The sequence below is a fragment of the Chiloscyllium punctatum genome, chromosome 20 (assembly GCF_047496795.1).
Source record: "Chiloscyllium punctatum isolate Juve2018m chromosome 20, sChiPun1.3, whole genome shotgun sequence".
Lineage (NCBI taxonomy): Eukaryota > Metazoa > Chordata > Chondrichthyes > Orectolobiformes > Hemiscylliidae > Chiloscyllium > Chiloscyllium punctatum.
The window spans coordinates 74,303,535-74,313,594 of record NC_092758.1 but is presented as its reverse complement, the minus strand read 5'-3'; the positions used below and the strand labels follow the sequence as shown (position 1 = coordinate 74,313,594).

The 10,060-nt window shown below is 42.1% G+C and overlaps 1 protein-coding gene across 1 annotated transcript in view; it reads left to right on the top strand.

The window, feature by feature from the left end:
• The first annotated feature begins 897 nt into the window (after positions 1 to 897).
• LOC140492197 (putative ammonium transporter 1) overlaps positions 898 to 10,060 on the top strand; it is a 128,796-nt gene continuing 119,633 nt past the window's right edge. Inside the window, exon 1 of the mRNA XM_072591073.1 lies at positions 898 to 1,008. Coding sequence (XP_072447174.1) covers positions 939 to 1,008 — 70 coding nt within the window. The 5' untranslated portion in view covers positions 898 to 938. The remainder of the gene's footprint in view (positions 1,009 to 10,060) is intronic.

Genomic DNA, 10,060 nt, shown 5'->3' with positions numbered 1-10,060 from the left:
TTCCCCTAAATCTCATATTTAAATCTGACAATTGACACAGTTGTCATTACACTAGCAACCACTGCATTTTACCCCAGAGTTAATGTTGAGCTCTGTGCAGTTACTGGAATCAAAGTTATAGGAGAGATGTGATTATACCAGAGAGGGTGCAGAGGTGATTTACTAGGATGTTGCCAAAACTAGCAAGTTTTCAACTGGTGCAGACTCGATGAGCCAAAGGACCTTTTTCTGTATTGTAGACCTCCAAGACTCAAAGAACATATACAATCTTATGCCAGGGATTCCACATTCACTTGATACTTCACTGACTTCAGATTTTCCTGGTTCCCAGTTAGCTAAGTCTTCATTTGAAGACAAGTTTAAAACGGTTGTCTCTTCTTTACAGTATTTGCATTTCTCTCACCCCTCTTTTCACCACCCACATGCCACAACCTCCATATTGACAGAACTCCCAACTTTCCCCCACCCTAAAAATCAGATGACTCTTCTACAAAACGCAGCTTCCAGTTCCTCTGGGCCTGGAGCTGGACACAGGTACTGTTTTATCCTGTACACACTGAAAAGCAGGGTCTGAAGAACGGTGACTGGACACAAAAGGTTAATTCTGTTTTCTCTCCACAGATGTTGTCAGACTTGCTGAATTTCTGCAGCATTGTTCTGGTTTTATCTTTGAAAGGATGAGCAAATTCAAAACAGATCAAACAAATCTAAGTGAGGAAATGGTTAATGGATTGAACTTGGTGCATTAATTTGTAAAGATAATATCAGTGAGGAAACTACCAAATATTAAATGCTGACCTTATTGTAAACAAGAACCGGGCCTAACAACCGCCGCGGCAACATCACGTGGTGTCGGAGGCGCGCGGGTGGTCACGTGGCACCTCCCTAAAAACCGTCCGTTGGTGGTCACGTGTGCGAGGCAGTGGCAAGAAGGCGCCATGAATATCACTATCGATAAGGAGTCGCTTAACGACGGCTTCGTTACTCTCTGCGGGATCTGGGTGCTCTGTGAGTGAGTGAGAGAGAGCGCGGTCTCACTCGCTCTTCTTGAACAAACCATAGGTAGCTGTAGCTCGGGCGGGATCGTGAGTGGAGCGAGGACTGTCAGGAGGCTAGGGATGTTGGGGAGCAGCCCGAGGTTTGGGGGTTTTAGTGACAGAAACACTAGCCCCACGAGTGTGAAGTGGGGATAGAACGCAAATTCCCGCTGTCTACCCACATAGTCCGGTCCTGTTCGTTTGGAATGGGTAATATTGATGTGTTCAAACCAGAGGAGGTGAATCTTTTCAGGACCCCTACACATATCCCTTCTGAGATCAATGAACTGCGTATTCACTCAAATGGAAACTGCAGTTTTTCAGGTCACACTTAACTAGACAGTTCCCCTGCAGTATCCCCAAGGTCATTCATAACAGTTTTTTTCTTTTTGCACACTATTTCTGATCTATCCAATCCCATCATTCCCTAATTAAAGAATAATTCTTGTCAGCTATCCTGTCTGGCTTTCGTGACTAACTGGGACTAAATGTCTGACTATTTAAAAGAAAAAAATGAAAGAACTGTGGATCTAGAAATCAGAAACAGATAAGTTGCTGGAAAAACGCATCAGGTCTGGAAGCTTGTGAAGGACGTTAGCTCTGGTTGCTCTCCGTAGATGCTACCAGACCTGAGTTTATCCAGCAATTTCTACTTTTGTGACAGTGAAAACATTGTTTATGTTGCCTTTAAAGCATACTATAGACATATAAACTTGGCTTTACACCTTGGCTTTACAGTTTCCTCTAAGTCAGGAAAGCAGGGCATCTGTGGGACAGATAGAGTTGTTTTATTAAGCACAAGGTAGCAACTCTCCAATAACAATATGTAACTGGCTTTCATGTGAGGAAAGTACCAAGGCTCATATCTGTATCTCCTGACAGTGAGTTTGGAAATGTGTAGTAGGCAAGAGTATGGAGAGAAACATTTCCATAATTTTGCAAACAATTTGTTGAGCACAAGTTTTGATCTGATTACAATTCAGATATGACTGCGAGTAACATGGAAGTTTACTGGCAGGTTGTCCATTCAAATGGTCTACCATGCAGTAAAACTGAAAGTGCAGCGAAAGATAACTTGCCATGACAAATGTTTTGTAAAGGAAAATTGTAGGATAGCTCAAGGAGTGTTTTTCACCTTGTCATGAAAAGCTGTATTTATTACATATTAGGACTATTGTGGAATGATGTCCTTGGGCAGGACAAACAAGACAAGACAATATATGATGAATGATAGGACAGTAGGAAGCACTGAGGATTGGTGAGACCTTAATATGCATATTCAGTGGTCATAGAGGTGAACAACATGGAAACAGTTGGTCCCTTTGGTCCAACTTATCTATGCTGATCAGATATCCTAAACTGATCTAGACCAGTTTGGCAACATTTGGTCCATCTCTTTCTAAATCCTTCCTATTCATGTACTCCTCTTGGTGCCTTTTAAATGTTGTAATTGTGCCAGCTGCCTCCATTCCTTTGGCACCTCATTCCATACACACACCACCCTCTATGAAAACATTGTCCCTTGGTCCCTTTTAGGTCTTTCCCCTTTCACCTTAAATGCATGTCTTCTAGTTTTGGATTTCCCTACACCGGGGAAAAAGACCTTGGCTATTCACCCTATCCATGCTCATCATGATTTTATAAATCTCTATAAGGTCACCCCTCAGTCTCTGACGCTCCACAGAAAATAGCTCCAGCCTATTCAGCGTCTCTCTATAGCTCAAATCGTCCGACTTTGGCAACATCTTTGTAAATCTTTTCTGCACCCTTTCAAGTTTCACAACATTTTTAGTATAGCAGGGAGACCAGAATTGAACACAGCATTTCAAAAATGGCCTCACCAATGTCCTGTACAGCTGCTATATGACTCACTCAGAACAAGTGCACAAATTGTTCAGACAGCCCATGGGATATTTGCCTTTATTTAGTTGAGGCACAGAGTTTAAGAGCAGGGAAGTTATGTTGGAACTGTATTAAATTTTGGTTAAGCCTGTTGTGTGCAGTTCTGAAATCCTTATTAAAGGAGGAATTTGATAGCATTGAAGAGGATGTTGCCTGGGCTGGAGAGTTTATGAATAGAGAATAGACAGACTAGTGTCTGTTTACCATAGAACAGAGGAGATTGAGTGGGGAAATGATTTAAATATATAAAGTTCTGAGGGGCATAGATAGGAAAGACAGGAAGAAGGTTTTCCTCTTAATGGAAGGATCAAATACCAGAGGGCATAGATTTAATGGAAGGGCAGAAGGTTTAGAGGAAATGTGAGGAAAATATTTTCACCAGAGGGTACTGGGAATCTGGAGCTCAGTGTCTCTAAGACTGGTTGAGGCAGAAACCCTCATAACATTTCAGAAATATTTTCTGGTGAGGACAAGATGTAAAAGGCTATGGGGTCAGAGGTTTGAAAATGGGTTTAGAGTACTTTGGATTTTTTTTGACTGGCTTGGACATGGTAGACTGCAGGGCCTTTAACTGTGCTGTAGATTTTGACGGCTGTTAGTAAGTTGTTAATTTGGTCACTGGTTTTATTTCTGGGATGTGAGCACTAGTGGTGGGGGAGTTGATTGTAAGTGGAACTGACAGGCATTGCTGGGTCTGCGCACCTGCAATTCCCTGAGAAGATGATGATATAACTTGCTGAATGGTTGTGTTTTGCAGTATCTTTTCCACAAGTTTTGATACAACGGTAGATGCTTTATTATCGGATAGCCGATGAGAGATTCTCAGTGACACCAAAGGAGTTATGTAGCCTACTTTTGGTGGCACTTCTCAACGAATCTTTGCTCTACACATGAAGGCAGTATATTTTATAGGAATAATATAGAGGTCTACAAGTCACATGATTGTTTGCCATTACATTGTTTAAGACAGGTAATTACAATTCTACAGTGCCCAGTGATTGCCGATTTCCTGTGATAACTAGCGAATGGTTTACAGGGACTGGTTATTGTATTCTTCATAATCATATGTTGATGGATAGAGATTTAGACAGAAGGACTTTGTTCTCATTGTTGGATTCACTTGCCAATGTTAATAGGTAGGGGAAGCATGATCATGAGAACAGGAGGCAGTTAATATGGTTATGGCTAAGGCTATCTGTCTTGCGTGGGGAGAACAAAAATCTTTGCCTGAGGCTGCAAGTGAAATCCACATGTATGGCTCCAGAGGATTCTGATCTCTGGGAGTCAGCCAGCCCTCCCCTGCTGTGGTGTCCTGTCTCATTCTGTAAGAGGAAAGGCATGCAATCAATACCGCAGTGAGTCCTCTTAATAGTGGAATGTTTAATCCTTGAGTTCCCAAGATGCCATGATAAAAAAGTAAAAATGGAACTTCTTCTTTTGTGGCTTTCTAGCTTCCTCAGTTGAACTGTAGGGGCACTGAAAAGTCATCTTGACGAGGGCTGCATCATATTAGTGAGACAGTGTAAGGACGTCAATTGCCTTCTGTAAAGGGCATAAGTGAACCAGTTGTGTTTATATAACAGACCAAATGTTTCATGGTTCACATTGTTTAAACCATAATGCTAATTTTAAAAATGCCATTGTGTTACCTCACTTCACACTCTCTGGACCATTTGTCCAATAAGGTAGCCAGCATGCTGTTGTCTTCTAACTTGAAATCCTTGTTTGCATTTGCAGTCTTCTCCATGTATTCTCCATCAAAGTAGGACAAATCCAACCCATCTGATACAACTAAATGAGTCAATTCTTGAACTTCGAATGATAGAAGGGGTCATCTATACTTGTTAGCAACAACCTAGTCACTGACGCTCAGTTTAGGTTCAACCAGGGTCACCTCAATTCCTGACTTTGTTACAGCCTTGATTCAAACATGGACAAAAGAGCTGACCTCTCAAAGTGAGCTGAGAGTAACTACTTTTGACATCAAGGCTGCTTTTGACTGTGTGGCATCAAGGAGCCGGAACAAAACTAGAGTCATTGCGAATTGGGATAAACTGTCTGGTTGGACTCATATCTTCACAAAGGAAGATTGCTGGTGGATGTTTGGAGATGAGTCATCTCAGCTTCAGGACATCTCTGAAGAAAAAACTGAAAAAAACTGCGGATGCTGTAAATCAGAAATAAAAACAGAAATTGCTGGAAAAGCTCAGCAGGTCTAGCAGCATCTATGGAGAGAAATCAGAGCCAGACATGCAGAGCTTTTCTAACAATTTCTATTTTCATTCTGAAGGAATTTGTTTATGTTGTGTTCTAGCTCCAAACGTTAGCTCTTCATTGATCTTCCCTCCATGATGAGGTCTGAATTGAGGACATTTACTGATAATTATACAATGTTCTGCAATTCCTCATACTAAAACAGTCCACATCCAATTGCAGCAAGACCAAGACAATATCCACGACTTGGGCTGAAAATGGCAAGTAACATTCATACTAATGAGTGCCAGACAATGACCAACTCTAGCAAGTGAGAATCTAACCACCAACCCTTGCCATTCAATCACTGACTCCTCCACCATCAACGTCCTGGTGATTACTAGTAACTATGGGCAGGTAGTGCAGGCGTCTTCTGTATCTGTTTTAGAGGGGAATAGAACTCTTCCTGTTGCCAGGGAAGAGGTGTGTGTTGTTCTCAGTGGAAAGCAGCAACAGTCAAGTTTGTAATACCATGGTTGGAGGAAAAAGACTGAGAGAGCTTTAGTGGTAGGGGAATCGATTGTAAGGGGAACTGACAGGCAGTTCTGCAGTAGCAAACAAGATTCTTTAATGGTATATTGCCCCTCTGGTGCCAGGGTTGGGAATGTTTCAAAGCAGCTGCAGGGCATTCTGAAGGAGGAGGTTAAACAACCAGCAGTCATGGTACATGTCAATACCAATAAAATAGGTTAAAAAAAGAACAAGATGTGGTCATATCTACATATAGATTGAGCACATTATCTCAACTGACCTCCCATGCTAATGAGTCTGTACTGTATTGTTGGAGATATAATGTCAAAATAAGCCATTAAATCCTCACTGGTGAATACAAAAGTTCCCATTAACCATTTTGCAGTAGAACAGCAGTGTTATAGAATCTTAGAATAGCCACAGTACAGATCGTGATTAAGGACAGCAAATTCTGCTAGAAGTAACTCTCTCCTGACTTCAAAGCCTAAGATTTGTCTACAAGGCATGAGTCAGGGGTGTGGTGGAATAGCGCCCACTTGGCTGGATGAGAGCAACTCTAATAATATTGAAGAATCTTGATGCCATCTGTGGAAGAGCAGTGCGCTTGATTGGCACTACATTCATTCCCACAACCACTGACACACTGTAGCAGTAAATACCATTTACAAAATACAATGCAGAAATTTACTCAGGCTCCTTAAACCCCATGTCCCATTAGCAGCTACAATGACAAGGGCAAGGCAAACAGGAGGCTGGAAGAAGACAACAAGCCAGTCAGCATCAGAAGGCGGAGAGGTTGATGTTTTGGGTGTAACCCTTCTTCAGGAATGGGGGTGGGTCTAAAGGAAGCTGTAGATAAAGAGGGTGGTGGGGGTAGTGTGGTGAAGTGGGGACAGGTGGAGACAAGTAGAGGGTACGGCCTGGACGGTCGATGACAAGGCAGCAGATGTACACAAATATCACCATTTGCAAGTTTTTTTTCCAAGATGCCATCCGGACTTGGAAATATATTGAAGTTCCAGTGCTGTCACCATGTTAAAATCCTGGACCAATCCCCTCTAACAATTGAGTATACCTGCACTAAATGGATTGTAGCAGTTCAGGAAAGTAGTTCACTACTACCTTCTCAATGACAAGGATGGTTAACATATTCCGACCCAGCCAGTGAAACCGCATCTACTGAATGGGAAAAAATGCTGTGGGATAAGTCATCTCAACCTCATTCCTGGTACCCTTTCCTCTCTGATACATGATGCCAGTAGATGTGTCTAGGAAGGATAAGCAATACAGAGGTAGCCTAGTTGGTTTCTTCCAAACTCTGCAGCAATGCACAGCCTCTCCACACCTCATGTACCTGTGATCCCAAAGCTTGAAGCTGTACAAGGGGAATATGGGTGAGTCTGTATGAGGACTCAACAGGAATGATGAGACCCCTAGGCCCAAGGGCACCAGGACGTGACCCCACTGTTCTGCCAGATCAACAGGGCAAACAACAAAGTTGGTTCTTTCCATCTAGTTGTAGATATCAAGCATGCACTTGGATGTAGTAGAAGGGAGAGAAGGTGTTGAATGCCAACCAGGAAGACTAGTAAGCATGAGCAGATAGTGCAGGGGTCTTCTATATCTGTTTTAGAGGGGAATAGAAACTCTTCCTGTTGCTATTCCCCTCTTAGATAGATGTACTATTTTGGATACTGTTTAGGGGAGGGGTGGGTGTTGGTTTCAGTGGAAAGCAGCAACAGCTAAGTTTATGGCACCATGGCGGGAGGAAAATGACTGGGAGAGCTTTGGTAGTAGGAGAATCGATTGTGAGGGGAGCTGACGGGTGATTCTGCAGCAGCAAATAAGATTAGTGAATGCTATATTGCCCGTGTGGTGCCAGGGTCAGGGATGTTTCAAAGCAGCGGCAGGGCATTCTGAAGAAGGAGGTTAAACAACCAGCAGCCATGGTACATATCAATACCAAAAGCATAGGTTTAAAAAAATAAAATGAAGTCCTGCAGCAGGATGTGGAGATTTAGATAGTAGATGAACAACAAAGATGACTAGGTTATAATCTCTGATTACTTCCAGTGCTACTAAGTGTAGGAATAGGAATATAGGTCAGATGAGCATGTGACTAAAGGGATGGTGTAGGAGGGAGGGCTTTACATTTTTGGAGCATTGGACAACATTTGGGGTAGGTGGGACCTGTTCAAGTTGTACTCAAACGAGCTCCAAAATCCTTGCTGGGAGGTTTGACTGCTGTTGGTGGGTTTTTAAACTGATTTAGCAATGGGATGGGGCACAGAATAGATGTAAAATTGGGATCAAGATCCAATCAGATATCGGAGGAATGTTAGGACAGTCCAGTTGACAGAGAAGACATGGTCAGGATAAGGCACATGAGAGGTCTAGAAAGCTAAATTATATCTATTTCAATGCATGCTAAGGCAGTTGAACTTTGAACATTGATCAGCTCATGGGTATATGATATTCTTGCAATCACTGAGACAGGGTTGTGGAAGGACTGGACTGGCAACTCAACATTCCAGGGTATAAAAGGGGAAGTAAGAGAGGTTTGCATTGCATTATTGACAAAATAAACCATCACTGCAGTAATGAGAGGGATGCCCTAGAAGGATCTTCAAATGAAGCCATCTAGGTGGAGCTTAGACATAAAAAAGAGGCAATCACCTTGCTGGGATAATACTACAGGAACTGATATGTAGACAAATCACCGAAATGTATGAGAGAAACAGGGTGAGAGTTGCAGGAGATTTCAACTTTACAAACACTAACAGGGATTGTCTATGTATGAAAGGATTAGATGAGACGGAATTTTTAAAGTGCATCCAGGAGAGCTTTTTATGCCAGTATGTAAATAGTCCTATTAACATGGGGCTGTGAGAGACTGAATCCTAGGGAATGAAGCTGGTTGAATGGTTGAATTTTCAGTGGCTGAACATTTTGGAGATAGTGACCATAACTGTAAGTTTCAAAAATCATTATGAAAGGGATACGGATCATGCAGAAGGTACCTGTCTAATTTGGAGGAAGGCCAATTTCAATATCATTAGATAGGATCTGGTAAGCGTAGATTGGCAGTGGCTCCCAGCAGGTAAGTCTCCATTTGGTAAGTGTAATATAGGTCCAACATGTTCCTCTAACAATGAAGGGCAGGGACAGCAAATTCAGGGAACTCAGAATGTCAAGGAATATTCAGAGGTAAAGAGTTTTATGAAGGAAAAAAAAGAAACATAGTCAAGTACGGCACATTAAAAACTGGGGCGGACCTTCAAAAGTATAGAGTGTAGGAGGTTGCCTAAAAAGGAAATGAGGGCAAAGGAGAGTCATGAAATATCTTTGGCAGATAGGATCAAGAAAACCCAAAGCTTTTTATAAGCATTTTAAAATAAGAGGATTACCAGGGAAAGAGTGGGACCTATTAGAGACCAAAGGAGTCAGTGGATAGAAATGAATACTTCTCATCTGTATTCACAAAGGAGGAAAATATTGTAGCCAGGGATTTCAGTTAGAATGGTGAGGTTTCAGAATGCATGAAGATTAATGAGGTGTTACATGTTTTAGTGGGCATACAATTGCATAATCCCCAGGGTCAGATGAGGTGTATCTCAGGCTTCTCTAGGAGGCAGGGAAGTTGCTGGTGCTCTGGCGGATATTTGTAATACTTCGCTGACCACACGTGAGGTGCCAGAAGATTAGAGGATAGCTAATGTTGTTTATTTGCTCAAAAAAGACAGCAGAGATAGGCCACGCATTACAGACCAAGTAGTCTGACCTGAGTGAAAGTATTGGACAAAATTCTGAAGGGGAGACTTTGGAGTACAGGTTCATAGCGCCTTGAAAGTAGAGTCGTAGGTAGATAGGATAGCGAAGAAGGCGTTTGGTATGCTTTCTGTTATTAATCAGAGTATTGAGTATAGGCATTGGGAGGTCATGTTTTAGATTAGATTAGATCACATTACAGTGTGGAAACAGGCCCTTTGGCCCAACAAGTCCACATCGACCCGCCGAAGCGTAACCCACCCATATCCCTACATTTACCCCTTACCTAACACTACGTTGCAGCTGTACAGAATTTTGGTTAGGCCACTTTTGGAATATTATGTGCAATTCTGGCCTCATTCCTATCAGAAGGATGTTGTGAAGCATGAAAGGGTTCAGAAAAGATTTACATGGATGTTGCTAGGGTTGGAGGATTTGTGCTGGATTTAGTGATGTGTAATGAGACAGACTTGATTAGGGAGCTTAAGGTGAAGGAACCTCTGGGGACAGTGACCATAATATGATAGAATTTAACCTACTGAGAGGAAGATGATTGAATCAGATGTAATGGTATTACAATTGAATAAAGATAACTGCAATGATATGAGGGAAGGATTAGCCAGAGTTGA